At 35.8% G+C, this 20,806-nt stretch overlaps 1 protein-coding gene across 3 annotated transcripts in view; it reads right to left on the reverse strand.

Annotated features, from left to right (window-relative positions):
- The window catches only part of LOC137617256 (pseudouridylate synthase RPUSD2-like), a 429,291-nt gene that overhangs the window by 29,707 nt on the left and 378,778 nt on the right, over nt 1-20,806 (reverse strand). For all 3 annotated transcript variants that reach the window (XM_068347231.1, XM_068347232.1, XM_068347230.1), the window contains exon 7: nt 2,949-3,057. In XM_068347231.1, coding sequence (XP_068203332.1) covers nt 2,949-3,057 — 109 coding nt within the window. The remainder of the gene's footprint in view (nt 1-2,948; nt 3,058-20,806) is intronic.

A 20,806-nucleotide genomic window follows, 5' to 3' on the forward strand; every position in this document is an offset into this window, starting at 1 on the left:
TTTCCCAACAGATCCCTGTACAAGAACGATATGATGATCTTTCCAAACAGATCCCCGTAGGAGAATGATATGAAGATCTTTCCAAACAGATCCCCGTAGGAGAACGCTACGAAGATCTTTCCCAACAGATCCCTGTAGGAGAATGTTATGAAGATCTTTCCCAACAGATCCTTGTAGGAGGAATGCTTTTCCACAATCAGGTTAGTCACAGAGGCTGGCAGGAGGTTGGATCCGGGTCAAAGGAAACACTAAGTTTAGGATTCATGATATTAGAAGTGCAGCTACCTCTTAATTTTTGGAGGATCTTTCTTTGTAAAGAGTCATAGCAACAGCTCAGTGGCATACAAAATCTGCATTTGTTAACCATTATCTTATGGAATCTTGGTTTTGGTTATCAAGATTTATGGAATTTAGGTACTGTTTTTTTTCATTTGGTATACACTGTGTTGCGTAAAGTATATAAATAAGTGATTAAGTAGTGCAGACGTATTTGGGAACACCGTCTGGAGAATCAAGTACTGTAATAACAAGCTATATGTGAAGATGTTTTTACAAATGTACTAAACTAGGAAATGAGCAAAATACAAGAAAATTTATCATTTTAGGACTTCCAAATTTTCTATCTCTTTCCTTCACTATGCTACCTCCATCAGTAGTCGAGAGCCAGCAATATGAACATAAGTGGAAGTTTGTAGAAATAAGTGGAATTTCAATAATAATATTTTTTATTTCGGTACACGCTCGATGTTTATATACATGCCCACCCTCCACCTCACTGACTAGTGATGTCAAGGGGATAAAAGATTAGTTTCAACTTTGATACTGAAAGACAAAGCATTTACAGTGTACTCCCACCAAGGTTTTTCCCATTAACCACGATGTTTTCAATACTGTAGGTTACTAGAGGCCTGAGACTATTGAAAGGAAAGACAACAGGAAATTTGTTTTGGGGTATTCATTAATATAAGCCTAAGCCATTATAGAGAAAAGCAATAGAAACATCAAACGAGTAAAGAAATAAATTGTATTATTAAAATCGTTTTTTTCAAGTGCACTGCTTTGGGACAAAGTGATATTGAAAAAATGTAACAATGTTGACAGCTCAAGAATCATATATGAAGTTTTCTAAAACGTCGTTTGTTGCAGTCATTGAGATATCAAAAGTAATTTCATCTACAGCTGTATTACAGTATTGTATCTTTACAATATATTAATTATAACCCTTTCCAAGTATATTCTTACTGTGTATGAAAAACAATAAAATTTACTATATTGAAGAAATGCTATTCTCACAATTGCTAATCTACAACTGGTTTTGAAGTTTGAGATACATGAAACACCAAGTTAATGTATTTCTACGGTACACCTCTTAACACAGATCTGAAAAGAGCATGCAAAGATAATAATCTAAGGCTCCAATATATGGCTCTAATACAGTAACTTTAAACAAGGTGCCATACTTGCTTTACTTGTGACATAAAAGCTTTTCCACCATATTTAAGATTAACAAGCAAAATTTCAATCTATAACCACAGACAGATTCCTGCTGAAAATAGGAAAAGCTATCAAGTTTAGTATTGAATAACTATTCAAGTTACAGATATTTTAAAAGGGGCTTGAAAGATAATAATAATGAAAATTGATTTAGTCTTACGATGATGTTGAATGATGGCAAAATCTAGCCTAAAATATAAAGGAAATGGTGGTTAGCTTCAATATTTAACTAAATGAAACCCATGTGTATGTGCAAAAAAACAAACAGGCTATTAATTGTATGTATGGATGTTTGTATGTACTGTGTGTGTGTGTGTGTGTGTGTGTGTATATATATATATATATATATATATAAATATATATAATCTACATATATAAATATATATAAATTCATAAATACACATCTATATACATATATAATATAGTATATATACATTACATAAATTATATACACATGTATATCATATATAATCACACATAAACATGTATATATTGTAAATATGTACTGCACACACACACACACACACATATATATATATATATATATATATATATATATATATATATATATATATATATATATATATAATATATATATATATATATATATATATATATATATATATATATATATATGATATATAATATATATATATATATATATATAATATATATATATATATATATATATATATATATATATATATTATGTATATATATATATAAATATATATATATTTATATATAAATATATACATATATATATAAATATATGTGTGTGGGTGTGTGTGCGTGTGTAATGATACACAAACGCTAGGTGGTAGATTAATGGAACTAACATGATTAACTGCAAAATAAAAATAAAATAGGAGTGTCCATGTGTGAATTGTTTGAAGAGATATTATCCTAAATGTTTTAGTATATTTTGTTTTATTAGTTATGTATAAGGAAGTATTTATAAGAAATTGAAGAAAATGTATGATAATTTTATCTATAGCTTCTTGAATTTGATGAAATGTGTGCCACACTTTTTAGTACATTACAAATCTCTAATTCTAGGCTCAATCTAGGCCAGGTAAAGCGATGCATTTTATTTGTGTGCTAGAAACATCTAAGTCTACAGGACAAAACTTTACAACATTCACAGACAATCAGGAGGGGGGGGGGAGATTATTACCTACTTCTCTATTTTGTACAGAAATTAGGTGTCTGGTCAGAACTAAGGGTATGGGATTGATGAAAGATCTCCTATGATCCCTGAGTAAGACAAGCTTTAAAGTGATGGGCAAGGGAGAGATTACTGTGGGCTTGTGTGGGTGGGGATGGTGGTGGTGGTGGTAGTAGTGCTCTAGGTATGGTGATGAGAAGTGATATAGGTAGGTTGGCAATGAGCTGCTATGGAAGTTTTGGGAAAATACACAGTAAGGAAGCAAGGACAGGGGATGCCAACTTACCGCTCGTGAGTCTATCGAGGCGGTGGATGGTTCTGAGGTTCTTGAGATTGTACTCCTTGGCCAGGATGAAGACGACAGTGTTGTGTCGATAGCGGCCGCACGGGTGGACCTGGACGCGAGGACAACAACAGTCACCACCATCAGTGTGTGTGTAAGAAGGGGGGGGAGGGCAAGGAGGAGGCCGAGAGCCACAGCAGGCGACAGCCCGCGGGCACGTCAACACCAGCCTCAGGGACTTAGGCTACCATTCTCTTAACAGTCATTACACACATAAAACATCAGTTTGAAAATAATAAGACAAAAAAAGGGTTATCAATAAACCTGTAATAGGCAGTGAAGCAGGATGACTAAAAACAAAAAAGATTATAAATTAACCCATGATTTCTTCGTGTGCCTGATTCACCACTTATGCTTTCTAACCAGTAAAGAATGGTAGCCTATGACTGCCATGCTGTGGTGTATATAGAGAACCAGCTCTCTCACCAGTCTTACTTATGGGGAGGTGGCAGTGTCACAACCAAAATACTGGCGGGTAAGAACCTTTAGTTGTTAAAGCCTGGTTATCATAATCAAAGCTTCATTTTCCAAGAGATTAAATAGTTGTTCCTGAACTTAGGGGAAAATTGCTACTGTATCTAACCAACTTTGTATTGTGATTTATATCTAAGTCTAGATTAGTTTATCTCCAGGAAAACTCAGCTACAGTGAATGTGTTTGTAAAGCCAATCTTCAGCAGTTGGAGGGTTCTAGAAAGTCACTGATTGGAATGTGAAGATTTGAAGAATCCTCTGAGTATATCAGGGATACTGAACACTCAAACTGATCAAGAGATCTTTTTAAACACAGTCAGTGATTTCAAAGTTTATTTTCAACTCGGGGGTGCTATGAGGTGTATTGTCACAGCTCTTACAGCTGAAGTAAACCTTGTTGTTGTGCTAGGGTAGGCATCACCAAATATAAAAGCAGTCTCAAATCTTAATGTCATATCAAAATTAAATTCAAATAATCTTTCTGAACTAAAATAATTTTTTTAATTCTTTAAAATCCTAACCTTACAGTTAGAACATTTTCCTGCCTAGTGCTCTATACATATACTTTATGAATAAAGTCTCCCTTTAAAAAAAATTAGATCTTTGAACAATCTAAAATTTCTTATTTCCACAAAATGTTATAAACCATCCTTTCTACGTATGCCTTAAACTAAGACTAAAAGTTGAGACTGACTACTTGACAATAGAAATTGCTTGTTTAACCACGTATTTACTACATACACTGTTGCTAAATATGTGCAGGAGTCGGTAACAGGTAAATGTGTAGAAACCAGTAACACACAACCTCAACCTTCACTACTAGTACAAAAGGATCAATCAAAACTTAATGGGATTAGGTTTGCATAATTCAAGGTTGTCTAACCACCTGGCACTTTAATCGCTACTTGCATTTACAAAAACATCTTAAATTATTTCTCAAGAAACTGGTCCAAAGATATTTCTCCTTATTGGATCAATCCTTGGTCTCTCACTTGATAGTAATTATCAATAAATGAGCGAAGGGAATCATCCTTACATACATTTATACAAAAGTAACACCTCAACAACTTAGACTTCTTTAATTATCAGCTTCAAGTTCAGACCCCCCACAGCCTCTGTTAAAGTTAAGGTGATACAAATATACTTCTATACATTCTAAATACGCTTCTACTATGCATTCTAAAAATGGTATAAGGGACATTTCTCTTTTGCTTATTGAGAGACAAACCTTCAAAAAATATGACTTTCAAGGTGGATGACTGAATATGAATATCGACTGAATATGAGTATCCCCTGGCATAGAAGATATGTTAGCCATAACCTACCCAGCAAGTAAGATTAATTTAGATTAAGTGTGTTTATGCAGCATGGAAAATGAAAATTACAAGTCTAAAAGGATTATCCTATAATGTACTGTATTAATTGGTGTGATATCCCAGAAGGGATATAGACAAAGCAAGACAAGGTGCTGGAATCAAGATGTGCAATTTGAAGCAATGATAGCTTGTAACCTCTGGTACAGGGTAAGCAAGAAAGAGGGTCTTGTATATACAGGGAGAAACGGGGGAAAACTAATAGATAGGTTTTAAAGTTAAAAGTGAATTGGAAGGAGTGAATCATATCAAACTACCAAAAGAAAAATTAAATATCACAAACTTTTTAAGTAATTTCCACTTTCATATCTAAACAAACCCAAGTCCTTAAATAGGAGTATGATTTCAGCAAAGCTGGAACTTGCCTGTTAAAATTTATAGAAGTGTGTAGTTACTTCCTACCACTCCATTGCTAGCACACTGTATAGCCACTTTGACCTAAAATTTAACCTACGGACGAGCTGAGTGGTTGAGGCAGGAAGTGTTTGTATAGATAGAAAAAATATAAAATGCTTAAAAAACTTGCGATTTCTTCCTACACGAATACAATCCTTCGTCCTTTAATAGGACTTAACCTTAGGAGGAAGTGTCTATAACTAAGCCGACTGGTTTCAAATCCTAGGATGTCTGAACACTCTGTAAAGGTGTGGAGGTATTGACCATCTTCCTTCTAACAATTTGAAAGTTTCACAGGTTAGGCTAGGTTTCTGTCAAAAAGACAAAGTGTACTAAAGAACCTATATCCTGAAGAGAATATATCTAAAATGTTTGGTAAATTTGAAGAAATGGGTTGTATACATTGTGCCCATCCTCCCCCTCATAATAAAGATGGGGGTAGAGGTTTTACTTCTACATACACGAATATAAAACCTCTTTGGTACGGAAGCTTACCTGCATCAACGTCCAATCCAGGAAATAACTGCTCCGCTTTGTTGCCACCTTGCTCAAAGGCATTCCCCTTTTAGTGGTAGCAGCAAGAGGGGACTGACTAACCTAGTGGCCCCTACTTCCTTTCCTGGAATGACCAGCGTGCAGAACAGAATTAATGACTTTGCGAGAAGTAGGAAGAGATGAAGGGGCAGATTCGGCCATATTTGTGGCCACAGTAGGGAGGGACTACCGATACTAGTGTCCCTACTTCCCCTCTTGGAAAATCCAGCATGGGCATGAAAGGGCAGAACAGAGTCAAACGTCTACAAAATGTTTGTGGGGTTGGGGGTGGAGACTTAGCCCTTGATGTCTTTGTCAACTTCTATTCTTCAAAGAAGACTTTAGAGGGGACATAAACAATGTTCTGATGGATGCCCTTTAGGTGCCAGGCCCTTAAAGGTGACTGTCTGATAGAAGAGGGAGTCCTGACTCCTCTTCCTTCATTTTCTACGGTATCATCAACGTCATAGAATTTCCTTATTGCTAGTGTCTCACATTGACCAATCTGGCTCTCAAACTAAGAGACTACAGCATCCCTCCTTTTCAGTACCTAGTTAGCCAACTGATGCACTAAGAAGGTGATGGCCTTAGCGCCCGGCAGAACTATATAAGTACACCTCTTCTTATTCTCCAGGTTTGCCAAATCTGGAGAAGTACTGTATCAAAGTAAGCATCAGCTGCCAACCAGTGGTCTAACCAGGAAGTTGCCTGGAGACTCGCCATGCAGGCAACTTTCATGGTAGCAGACTTGGATGCTGGAACACAGTCCAGAGCCTCTTGACCGAGGGTCATGGAGTGAGAGTCGTAACAGCAGCGTCAATTGGAAGTGAAGAGGAGTTGGCATCCTCCGAAATGAAGAACCTCTTTTGATGGGAGTGAACAGGAAGCTGGATCTTGCTCGAGTGACGGAAAAGTGTAGCGAGTTTCTGGGACCAGAGATCTGGGTATCTAAACTATCTAGAGCCCCACTGAGCAAGCTCTGGCCAAGGCAGTTCAAGGGTGAGCTTCAAACTTTGAAGAGTACCGAAGCCTTAATCAATGAAATCTCATTCTGCCCTTGACTGTTGCAATAGTTGCCTCCCTAAGGTATTTAACTTAACAGTCTATCCTATCTCAGGATTATCTGTCTCTGCTAGTGCCAGTGCAAGTCAGGGGCCAAAGGGTTAATGGTATCCCAGGACTCCTTGGCCCTAGGGAGAGGGGAGTTTCAATGCATTTCATCTATGTCTTGTTACTTAGCATGCCTCCTCTGGGGACCCAAGACAAAATCTGGTTGGTAGCTTGAAGAAAGGGACAACAGTGAATAGGTTAAAATCTTCCATATCTCGGATGGTGCCCTTTGCCTTTGGGTGTATCCTGGTTGAAAGGGCAAAGCCCTATACTTGTATCACTAAATGACCCATGGGAGGGCATGGGGAAGACCTGCGAACAGGTGTGTCCTTGGGCAGTCTATCCATGGAAAACAATAAGTGTATGATGGTCTGATAAAGACTCAGAACTAACATGGGATGCTCTCCTCCTCGATCTGATGGTGATCAAGCATGTGGTCGAGATTGCATGTAAAGACCTATCTAATGGGGTCACATGCGTAAAGACCTATCCAATGGGGTCACAAGCGTAAAGACCTATCTAATGGGGATCACATGCGTAAAGACCTATCCAATGGGGATCACATGCGTAAAGACCTATCCAATGGGGATCACATGAGTAAAGACCTATCCAATGGGGATCACATGAGTAAAGACCTATCCAATGTGGATCATATGCATAAAGACCTATCCAATGTGGATCATATGCATAAAGACCTATCCAATGGGGATCATATGCATAAAGACCTATCCAATGGAGATCGTGCATGTAAAGATCTTTCCAAGGAATCGTGCATGTGAATACGTACGTGGAGAACCCCCTTATGGGGATCATGAGAGTGGGAGTGATTATGCGAGTGGGAGTAATCGTGCGAGTAAAGGAAGTCGTGTACAGTGCAAGGATCTCAATAGCTATGAATTTTCCCATTGTGTCGTCGGAAAATCTCTCGTCCTCTGCATTGCGTAGTCGTTCTTGACATCTCTGTGTCTAGGATGAAGACTTGTACCTGTAGCAGGAACAGGAGCACCTGCACCTCTTATTACCTCACCTTCACAAAGGTCGGAGAGGTACTGCACAACCCATCACATATGCATGAAATGAGGTAGGGAGAGGTCTGATGAGAATTGGTACATTCAGCCTTCTTTGTCTCTAGTGGTTGGGCAGCATCCGAGGGCTCAGCTGCTGAGGACAAGGTTGAAAGTACAGGGGCGGGAGTAGAAGGATGAAAAAATTAGTTCCTCTTGCTATAGGCTTTTGTCGAAGATCCTTTGCCGACAGTGGCGACAACACCACAAGAGGTAGACAAGGAGGGGACAGCAGTAAAAGTCCTGGTGGTCCTAGCATCAGCAAAGACCTTTAGAAGCTTCTCTCAATGCCCAAAACGGGCCACAAAGTCCTTTAGACCAGGTCCCTGGAAACTTCGTCAGCTACTAAATCAGTGGTTTCATTTCGAGGGGAAGGGCCAGGAATATCACCTTCACTAAGGAAAGGTGATGAAACTGCCTCACCTAAATCTTGCCCCAAGGACAGATTGGAGTCTCCTTCCTTCCTCGTTTTTCCTCCAAAGGTCTTCACCAGAGGAAGCCTCAGAAGGAACAACAGTTCAAGCACCGGAGAGAAAGAAGCGAGAGCCAGAAGACTCCTCCGATTTAGGGGAAGACCCTGAAACCAAAAAAACACTCTCTTGTCATACTCAGACCAATGCAAAGACAGCCCGTCCATAGGTGGATGACTGAACAGTCATACTTTCTATAAAAAAGGGCACAAAAAATTATAACCCACCTTCTGCCTACTCATCCTGCTAAAATTGTGGCCAGGTTTACCAAGGCAGGTCCCCCTTGCTTACTTGTGGATCCATCACAATCAAACAAGTCAGTTTGAAAAAGAGCAAAATGTTCATTAGTAAATAGAGCCGAGCATTGCTTAGCAGATAAAATCAAAGTGGTTATTCGGTGTGCTGGAGGGGGCAGGGCTTCCCCGCCACCAGTAACTAAAGACACCTCGTTAAGAGATTTTGACTGCAGAGTTCCAGCTTTGCTGAAATCATAGTCTCATTTAAGGGCAAGACTTGTTTTAGTTTTGGAACAAATCCAGGACAGTAAAAGTACTGAACATGGAAAAATTCTAAAGTGCAAAATATATACTGTACTGGGAATATGAAAAAAAAATATATAAAAAAATATATAGGAATGATTGAGGTAATATTTGACAAATCATCAAAAGAAAGGAAACATATAGGAATTGTGTGATGCTACCATGACGGAACAGAATAACAGAAATTTATTGATAAAGTTTGTTATCTTTATATTCACTTGACTTTCATATTGCTTCTACTGTACAAAAATTAAGGGGACCATCCTCTACAGAAAATATGAAACTACCAGTTCCTAAACATGGATAGTGCACACATACTACTGGGAACATGTATTGATCATACAAATGAAAATTCAGCAATCATCTTAACGCAAATTTCACAAATGAAGCATATACTATTACTTCAATGAAACTCCCCTGATGTCCAAAACACTACTCTCTTGAAGCTTGGTTTTATATACCAGTTTACCCTATAACAAAAATGTTCCAGTTTTCTTTCCTTTCAATACGCTTTTACCTTTAGTCAGTATTGGGACAATCTGGCAGTTAATGGCAATAACCTCGGCTTGGGTATACCGAAGATGCTTGGTCTTTTCACTTAACTTGTCACCCTCGCGGCCATTATTTATCAACATTAGCCACTTCCAGATTGTGGTATTTAGTGAGATTTTGGTTATTAGCAATAATAATGGAGGTCTTTTCTGAATTTGTCAGCAATTCCTACGAGAGCTATTTATGGGAAATATTGCGAGGCAATTATGATCCTGAACCTCTGTCTCGTGCCAGCTACAATGTAATTTAGATAATCGTTATGAATTATGTGCATTGCCTACCATTACTCTTTAGAAAAGGAATGTTCAGATGGTAGGTGACAATGCTAAAGTTCCAAACAAAAGGAAATTAACATTTAGTGCAGGTGAAACTCTAGAGAAGACCAAGATAGTTGATTACAGTAGAAATGATTATGATATCTTGAGCTATTGAGGAACTTCTGGGTTTGATAGTAAGGAGGTTCAACACTTTATTTGGTGAAGAGTGGTTACTGTGGCATTATGCTTAGAGAAGAGTCTCGGATACTAAGCAAGTATTATTTTAAGACTACATTTTCTATCCCTTTCCTTCACTGACCCACCACCTGAGTGGGTGTCAGCATTAGGAGTATCAGGAGCGTTTCATAGAAATAAACAGGTTTTCATATACTGTACATAAGTACCCTCATTACTGCCCCAATGACTAGCAATGTTAAGGAGGATAGAGATTTAGTTTTGATTTCGAAACTGGTAACACAAAGTATCTATAGAGTACCGAAGACAAGATTATTGCCATTAGCCACCCAAATCGTCTCAATACTGTACTAAAAGCCTAAGCATATTAAAACAAAGAAAATGGGAAATTGTTAGTTTTAGGATAAATGTCTATGTAAGACCAGATTTTGAGAGAGAAGCATTATGAACATCAAGTAAGTGTATACAAACCAATCTCATGAAAATTCCATTTTTGTATTCTTCACAATACCATAAAATAAATCAAAATAAGAATAAATCGTTTCAAAGGAAAAGTAGAAGTGTGAATTAATAACAAAAGGATACACAACAAAATTTAACCCTCTGAATTTTACCTTTCACGTAAGAAAGGGAACAAAAGATAAGCAAACAATAGGACCACTGGTAACGAAATGCTAATTAGAGTAACAATTATAAATACCCACTGTGGAAAATCTACATGCTACCTGTTACGGACACCTGCATAACAATTGTCATATAGCACCGTGTGATTAAACCAAGCAAACAACAATTATCAACTAGCCTGTGCCAACCTTTAACCAAATGTTTAGGCATATGCAAAACATGGTTTTGCACAAGTAAATACTGTATTCTCTAAGACAGTCTATTACAACACCACAAAATCACAGCATACCATATTCATTAATGTATATGTATATCCAACATAATCAGTTGGTGAACTACAAATACACGTACTATATACAATGTCCAAGGCACATTCTTTGAGGTGCTATTTTTAAAATCATAACATTTATTTTGCAACTTGTTACGATGAATATAATTTATTCATTAGTTTTTCAAGAATTTAAATTTAACTACAAACACAAAAGTACTGTACATAATTAACATTAACACAATTTCTAAGTGTTTAAAAAAATATTCATGTCACCTGGTGTAGAACTTATTTCCACAATAATGAAGTCAAATCACTAAGTTTTCAAATTCAAATCACTATACCTGTACCTTAGGATAAATAAAACTGAATAAAAACAGACCTTAGGAAATGAGACTACTGTACTATTTTCAGCTTTTGAATCCTACACACTTTCATGTCAGCAATGACTTTATATACTTAGTTTACATATACAGTATTTCATTTGACAAATGAAATGATGATGATGATATCTCAAGCTAGCTGTGTATTGAAAAAGAATATGCTAAGTAAGGAAAATGGTGAATTTGAAGGTAACTAGATTTATGCAACATGACACTTAGATTAAATCAATTATTACCCTAAAAATTAAATCACACATGGGACATATGAATCTACACAGTTCTTAATAGCATAGAAACATAATTATCCACACTATACAGCACCAGATATGAAGTCAAATTGGCAAAACAAGAGTTAATTGGTTGTACACTACATACTAATAAAAGTAAAGTCGTTTTCCTAATTTGATGTCCTAAAAATGGACAACCCTAAAACATCTTAAAAATACAATTCACAAAAGAGAGGAGTCTTTTGTAATGAAAGTGTTTTAAAAGAAAGTACACAAGAACATTCAAAATCATTAATCCGTACATAAAAATGAAAATCTTCATAAAAACCCAACAAGAGGAAAATATCTGTCGGCATAAGATAATGTTAACCAAGTAAGAACAAATAACATACTTGTAGGTGTTTTATGAAAAAAGTACTGTAATACAGTACTAATATTTTCATGAGAAATGAGGTGGCCATTGGCAGTGAATAACATTCAATAATGTTTTTGATTGAAAAAATACTTATGCTGTACTATATTAGCAATTAGAAACTTAAATAAAAATGATACAATCAGCACATGTGACTGGGTGTGGAAAGATTAGGATAGGAAGACAAGATATGGATAAATCACAAAAGCAGACTACAGAGGACCAAGCCAGAAGGAACTTACAACAAACTGGTTGGAATGTGAGAGTGGGTGTAAAAACTAACATGAGACAAAGATGCAGAAATGTGAAAATGGGACTTAGTGAGTAATTTGAAAAACCGATATGGGTTTCATGCTACTATGACTGTCTTTATCTATGGCTGGGATTTCAGAGAGTAGGCACCATTATCATGGTTGCTAACCAAGTTGAACTTTGAATAGTAAAATGCATAAATTTTTCTATTAAACCATCAATTGATTAAACTATAAAATACAACACTTAATTCTAAAGAAATCAACGGTTATTCTCTTCCCTTGAAATCCAGTAGAAAACTGGGTTATAAGATTGGCACTTTGTAATGTTAAAAAAAATTGTCAAATGTCTTTGCTACGCTCTCTTTTAGCGATAGTTATTCTTTTCAATATCATTATTGCTATTACACTGAAATGAACAAGAGTCCTATCTTGAACCTAGGAAAATTCCTACCACAAGTGATGTAGTAAATTATTTAATCCAAACAACTGAAACAGTGCATTAAAATTATAATCTCTTTAGAAGTCCCAACCAATATGAGCTATCACAAAAAATGAGTTTTACTGAACTACATACATTAGACCATATAGAGAATCTGAGACTATTATAGTATCACAGAAGGAGCATGATAAAGTTCAGCACTAATCTGTGTTGGTAGTGCTAGTCTGTGCTAACCAGGCGCTTTGGCAACATCAGAAGTAAAATTAGGGACTTCATTACCACAAACACACAAATAATGTGCTTACAATGAATTAGATATTCACATTTGAGAGTTAGTCAGAAGCGATTCATAGATCTCTAACGCGACATTTAACAGTTATAGAATACTGTATACTGGTAATTCTTTTGAAACATAACCTCATTAGATATGTGTATCTACTGTATTTGTGTAGGTAGCTAATGCTACATGACTGTATGGGTTTCTATCTTAAATTGCTCTGCATGAAATTATTGGTAAAATTCAAAATATTTTTACTAGTGTAATTAATTTCTTTATCCAACTTCTTTTCAAATTGTGCATAAAGAAGAGACTACAAAAAAAAAACTTCAATACTTGTCAATTATTCATTTGCTACATCCTATGCAAGTGAAGATCCAATGATAAGGTATACAAAAGGTTTTTAGAAAGGATTTCAACACAAGCCCAGGTAGTGACTTCACAATGTCACTAGTAGCACAGATTTTTAATTTTTAAATTACTTGTATTTTGGTTTGAGTCAACTAGGATAAGTAGGAAGAAAATTTCAATGGATATTGGGCAAGTACTTAATTCAATCTTATTACTGGTGCATTAAAGATTTTGTTTGATTTCAAACACTTACCCAATGTTCATGTGCTAAAAACCACTTAGGACAGAGGCACAATAGTAATATGCTAGGAATACTGCAGTTAAAAATCCACCTGCAAGTAATTGGGAATTTAAACTATAAAAAAATTCCTTAAACATGTCATAACATCAATTCAACCTTCTGTTGCCTTAACCTGTTTAAAGGTTTTTAAAGGTTTAAAGGCCACTCATGAATGGCAGAGGCAAGAGACAGTGACATTGCCCTATTGAGCAGAACAATGCTGTAGACACACCATATATATACATATGATCAGCACCCAATCCCCCTCTCCACTCAAGCTAGGACCACGGAAGGCCAAGCAATGGCTGATAATGACTCGGCAGATAGACATATAGGTTCCCCCAAACCCCCCATCCTTAGCTCACAAGGAGGGTTAAGTTGCAGTGACCAAAGAAACTAACAAGTTGGAGCGGGACTCTATCCCCAGTCTGGCGTTCACCAGTCAGGACCATTACCACATGGCCCACCACAATCCTTTTACAGCTAAGAAGGTGACATGAGATGCCCTGAATTAGAGACTTGCAGGCATAAGAAAATATTGTGAAGGTATGATTTGTATCTTTACTGACTTGCACCAACTACCTCAGCCAGGGAGAGATTCTTCAGAAAATTGAAGAAATTGAGGGAAGAGGCTCCACCTCCATATTCCCAAGTTCTCACCTTAAGTAATGGAAGTAAAAGACCCATCTAAATTAAGATGGGGATAAAAGATCAGGTTAAGCACATGACTAACTAGGACAGAGGGTAAGAATTGTTCACAATTTTTCAAACTAGATTCTTAGGTCCAAACAAAATACCTGTGACCATTTATGGTTGAGACTGAATTGTACTTAGCATAACATAGGAACTGAAGGAACTTCATGATATTGTCTAGAGGGGTTTATGGTCAGGAAGCCTACAATTTACACCTCCTGAAATAGGTTGATCATTAACCTTAATGAAAAAAATCATGGAAACTTCTTTTGTAAGCAGTAAAGGAAAACCAAGGGAGATAAGAAAAGCTGCGTTAAGCAAATGGCAGAGAAGCTCCAGAAGACAAATGACACTAGGAGATTTCTACTGGAAAGTAGTGACCTGAGAAGATCTGACAAAGGAGTCCAAATATTTGGTAACCAGTCTCACAAGATACCAAAATAGGTTGGCGAGGGTTATACTTGCACTATCTAACAACCTGAATTAGTTGGAAGACTATACCCTTTCAGAGTGAATGGAGGAAAGCATACCAGAAGAGATTCCACAAATCATAGTGTCTCGAGTCCACTGTCCATTTTTTGAGTATCCAGGACTGGTGGGAACAACCTGACTAATTCTCAAATTTATGAAATGGCAAATGAGACTCCTCAAGTCTTCCCAAAAGACTAAGACTATTATTATTATTATCATAATTATTATTACTAGCCAAACTACAACCCTAATTGGAAAAGCAAGATGCTATAAGTCCATGGGCTCCAACAGGGAAAAATAGCCCAGTGTCGAAAGGAAATAAGGAAACAAACGATATAAGAAATAATGAGCAATTAAAATATCTTAAAAATAATAAAATCATCAAAACAGATATTTCATATATAAACTATGAAAAGAATTATGTCAGCCTGTTCAACATAAAACAATTTGCTGCAAGTTTGAACTTTTGAAATTCTACCAATTCAACTACTCGATTAGAAAGATCATTTCACAACTCTGTCACAGCTGGAATAAACTTATTGAATACTGTGTAGTATTGAGCCTCATGATAGAGAAGGCAACGAGACTATTAGAATTAACTGCATGCCAAGTATTAAGAATAGGATGGAACAGTACGGGAAGATCTGAATATCGAGGATGATCAGAATTATGAAAAATCCTGTGCAACATACATAACGAAATAATTAAACAACCGTGTCAAAGATTAATATCTAGATCAGAAATAAGAAATTTAATTGACTAAGTTCCTGTCCAACAAATTGAAATTAGAATCAGCAGCTGAAGACCAGACAGGAGACTAAGACTCGAAACAAGGTAGAATGAAAGAATTAAAACACTTCAGAATAGATCTAGATCTGGAAAAGGCAGAATGAAAGCAGCTTGGGAGAGTTCTTTTTCAACACTTTCTAATAAATTAGAAGCTATAACTTAAATTATCAAGATAAAACATATTACCATATACCTCTCTCAAGTTCCCAAAATGATAATGGAACAGGTTATAAAAATTTAGTGTTCAACAGTTCCTCTGTCATTGATTAGCAATAAAAGCAGTGATATTCATAATCAATTGCAGGCACTCCTAGTGCAATTTCTTTGTAGGGGTTTTCAAGTCGCTACTAAGGCTACTCATCAAATCCATTGTTAAAACCTCCTTTTTAAGTCTTGTTGACGAAGCTTCCTTAATGATATGTAGCAAATGAATATTGGTCAAGTCATTGAAATTACATATTCATCACATCATACAATCACTGGATAGATTATAATCACATGATAGATTCAAATCTCAACATATAATTAAATTTCAAGTGAAGAAGGTTAGCTAGAAGCTCATAACCCAAACATCTACATAGCTTTGATTACCATTAATGGATAATCCAAAGCCATTTTATAAACAAACATAATATTATCTTTATGCTGGAACAAATCTTTTATGATCAGCTAAGAAATCCCTTCTAAATTTACAGGATACTGTATTAAACACGAAAAATTTTCAAGCGATATGGTACATAATACCTTACTTATCAGCTATTTTCATTCCTCCAACATTCTTGATCACACACTCTTCAGTGCAAAAGGATCATGTTACAACAAGCAAAATATTCCTAAAAAATGAGTACGAGTGAAACCGTGCAGATGTGAACATCACGTGTTCTAGAGTGAAAGCCAACTACGTTCCAATAACCTTCTGTCAGCCAGCCGACCTCTCTCAATACTATACTGGACTACATACTCTGACAATTTTAATGTAAATGGCATGAACCAATTCACTGAATGATGTCCAAGGGGATGGGGAAATAAAAGTTGAGATAAATGTAGATTTAAATGTACAGTGCCTATATCCACCTAACATTACCCGTGTGAAAGAAAATATTACACAATGTTACAGCATCACAGTCTTAATTTTACTTCAACACAGAATTTGAAGTACACATTTCATACAGTGCAGAGCTTTAAAACAAGTATGAAATTACAGTGATACTACTTTATCTCCATCATGACCTCTTCATCTCGTAAACAAGCTGGAGGTTGATATATATAAAATGGAAGAATGTCACTGAATAGGGATTATAATTTCTCAAACTGGAGTACGAAAGGTGATGTTCAAAACGCTTTGGAAACATAAGTTTTGTAATGTAGCGTTAGCAGTTAATTATTTTGCAGTATTTGCATTACAAAATAGGAAGCCAGATGAACCCAAATATAGTAAAATTTAGAAGAAGTAGGCAACTGGCCTCTCTTCAAGCATACTGTAGGTGGGCTTGTGAAGCCATGAATGGAATAAAAAAAAATCCTATTTTACCTTAAGCAGTATCAAACTTGGATTGTCAAGATCACTGAGTTTTGATGATACAAGATAAATGTTAAATATCACTTGGGTATTGTACTTCAATGTCTGAAATAATTGCCAAGACTCCCTTCTAAATATGCCTACCCAATTCACTTAAGTACTACAAGCCAAGCCCCATCATCTAGCCTTCTCTTCCCACAGACTTCTACCAATTTAAAGTAAATTAAATGTAATGAAATATTTTCCATTTATTTTCTTTGCTTAATGCAGGATGCCATTGGTAGCCTGTCATTGTCCATTGTAAAAATATAATACTTCCCCAATTTTGTCTAGCCTAGCTTTGACAGCCTTGGGTATGGGACCTCGTATTGTGGCCTAGCATAGTCCAAGTATTTTTCAAACCGACATTCGTCAATTAAAGATAAATGCAAGTCGGTTAAGAGATCCTTGTGTATTTTCTTACTTTATAACCTTGATTGCACAGAGAAGGGTAATAATAGTAAGTTTGAAGTAAGGTAGCATATTGCATAGAACACTACCTATATCTACAATTTTTCCCTTTCTGCCAACCCTTTTTTTTATCCATAGAGAATGAGGAACAGATCATTCCATACTTTCAAGTTAATCCTATCCTGCTATATCTACAATAGCCTGCTGAATTTATTACCCCTCTATAATCTAAATAAATTAACAGTTACTTATTGCACAGTTATTTAATTTAAAAGCAACTGAGAAAATCCCGTCCTATCTTATAATTATGCTACCAAATTATTCTTGCCATATAATTTCAATAAATTTATAATTACTTTTTGCAGTGATTTCATTTACAAAATAGCAATGAGAACTTTTAACATAAAGGAGATAGCATCCATATAAGAGCAGACTGCTGTTATCACATGAAATTGACTATTCTTTTTTTATTTTTTGTATTAGAGGCTGTGCTCTTGAAATAGATTATGATATAAAATTGCTTGTATGAAAATATCTGCATGGAACTTGTGCCACAGTATAGAAAAATCACTACACTCTGCAAGACCACCTGGAGCCTGCATTGCTCTCCTCAAACAAAGACTGTCATAACTACAGTAATTGTTTAGAGCAAAGGTAAAAGCATATGGTGAATAATGCATTACAGTCCGTTTATCAGACGAGTAACTTCCGGTGCAAAATATTTCATGGCAATCTATGTATTAGTTCAATCATAATTTATTACAGAATCACTGCCATCTAACTAGCTGTCTTAGGGATTCCGTCCATGATTACTTTCAGTATCTTATATCAATAAATCAACAAAAAGCAGAAAGTGACGAGTGAAAAACCATAAGAGTAAAAACTGTACCTTCAGCTTTGCTTTAATAGAGGTGGCCAATGCATTTTACAATGCAACCTGTCATTTACTGATCTGCTCAGACTTATTCATGATCACTGATCTCTCAAATTACTGAACAGCAGCTGCCTTGTAGCGATACTATGCAATAATAATGCAGCCTTTACAAGGTGGACATTGCTTAGCATTATGAAAATAGAATGAAACGAACAAGCTGTAAAGAAATTATCACCAGGAACAGCTCATGAACTGTTGAAGATTGTTAAAACAATCCAATATGTACTGTGTATGATGGGAATAGTATAATGCAAAGTAGCAAAAACGGAAGTCGGAAGAAGGCTGTATTTGGCGTGTACCAAAAAAGAGTTGTCTACTGTTGAATAACTTGAAATTTTACAAATAAAACAGACTTGAAACCCACTACAAGCTCATTGTTTGCTATCTAAGATCATTAACTTGAATGAAATTCCATACAGTAGCTGGTAAGCACAAAACCTTATCTGGAAGATGCTCTTCCTTTAATATACTGTAGCACACAATTATCATGTTTATGTAGTTCCAAAGTTTAACCCTTTCACATGAGTTTTATTTAATAGCTAACATTCAATTTCGATAGCAAGCAAAAGAAAAGAAGATATAGCATTAGCAGTATATTAATAAAAATGTACTGCACAACAAATTCTTTTTTCTTTTTTATAAAAGTACAGTATTGTAAGGAGTAAGATAATTAAAGTTTTTTTAAATAAAGGATATTAAATTTAAGTAAAAGGTGTATAGTGTTATGTAGAATACAGTATTTTCAAAACTGAATTTGTAACATCAAAGGAACATCAGACATTACTTTACAGTATTCTTTCAAAATGAAAGTGTGAAATAAATTTCAGCTGGTGGTTCTAAGTTCTAAAGGAGCAGGTAAAATGAAATAATGCCGTAAGTACGGTTATAGAATTTGACTAGCTGGTATTCCATAAACATTAATAATTTGCTTGATTTTGAAGATAACAAAATTTAACAAGTATAGCACAGCAATTACAGTATAGAAACCCAGTGACATGAACAGCAGTGTAGGCAATCCTGACTTGGTGCTAAATGGTGTAATATGATGTTGATGAGTGTACTGTGAATGAATGGTGCATGTCTTTTATAAAAGTAAATGTTACTCGAGGTCGATTTAAACAGTACAAGTGATTTAACATATACAGTAGAAGATTTTTAAAAGATTTACTAAAGCAACAAATACTTTTTTACCTACAGTGGCCCTTGATTGCTCACAAGTGAGGGCATGTTTGTCTAAGTGATTTTAACAGACTGCTGACACTAGAATTCTCTTCTCAGCCATCAATTACAGTTTTGCATGTGCATGATGGCTTTAAGCTAAAACTGTGTAAGTCTAGAATTCTCTCTTGTCTTCACCCATGCCACACCAAGGAGGGTAGGTCAAGAGAGGTCAGGTCACATAAGAGGTTTCTGAGTACTTAGGTACTAGGGACATCAGTGCAATTTAGACATCCTCAGATTCTAAAAATCTTTTAGTGAGGAATTGGAAAATTGAATATAGTTATTTTAAATATCAGTGGCATTCAAGGAGGCACACAAACCCTCGTTGGTAGGAGTGAAGGATATACGGTATATCTCTCCTAAAATTACAGTGTAATGATTAGTATTGCCAGGAACAGTAATTGTCTCTCGCAGACTATGCGACCTTACTTACTCATAGTTCATGTCTTTGTGGTCAAGATGCTCATCAGCCCTGTAGGGGGGCAAAACTTAATATCAGCCACATTTAGCTGAGATCACACATGCGGCAATGTCCTACCGCCATCATGGGAACTAAGTTGCGCTACCATTCATACAAAAATATCCCATGATGTGCAACAGCTAAATAATAACTAAATGGGTGGTCTGAAGGAGCAAGGAAAAGGTGATGTTAATGGTAGTGGCATGGTTGTCATGATATTTACAGAGAGGAGAGAATATCACCTTATTGATGGAGTGGAGAAAACTTTCAATAATCGAGAAGAGAAATAACTTCTTTATACAGTATTTGTAAACAGTGCATTTAACAACAGAATGACATTAGTGTTAAAGATACACAATGTTGTGTATTATTTGTTTGTGTATTATAGAAGACTGCTACCTAGACATAGTTCATATTGACCTCAGAATTCCAGCACATGAAGTAAATGTAAAACAGTGGAAGTGAAGTTATAAAAACCATAACCCAATGGAGCAGTGATAATGATGTGGTATTAATGGTGTGGTAGAAATTTCAAGTTCAGTATTTTATGGTCATGAAGACAAGGCATGACAACCATTATCATCAACCTGCGCCTGGTTGGCCAAACTAACATTAAATGATGATTCATGCAACCGTATTAACTGTGAAGAGAATATATGGTGAAAATGGTAAAATTACAGATAACCAAAGAGGCATAAAATGAATGTCTCAACACCTAAGTAGTAAAAAGCAAATCTGGCTGAACACTGTTAAATGTGAAATAATTCAAGTTCTTAACATAAATTA

This window comes from Palaemon carinicauda, chromosome 23 (assembly GCF_036898095.1).
Source record: "Palaemon carinicauda isolate YSFRI2023 chromosome 23, ASM3689809v2, whole genome shotgun sequence".
Classification (NCBI taxonomy): Eukaryota; Metazoa; Arthropoda; class Malacostraca; order Decapoda; family Palaemonidae; genus Palaemon; species Palaemon carinicauda.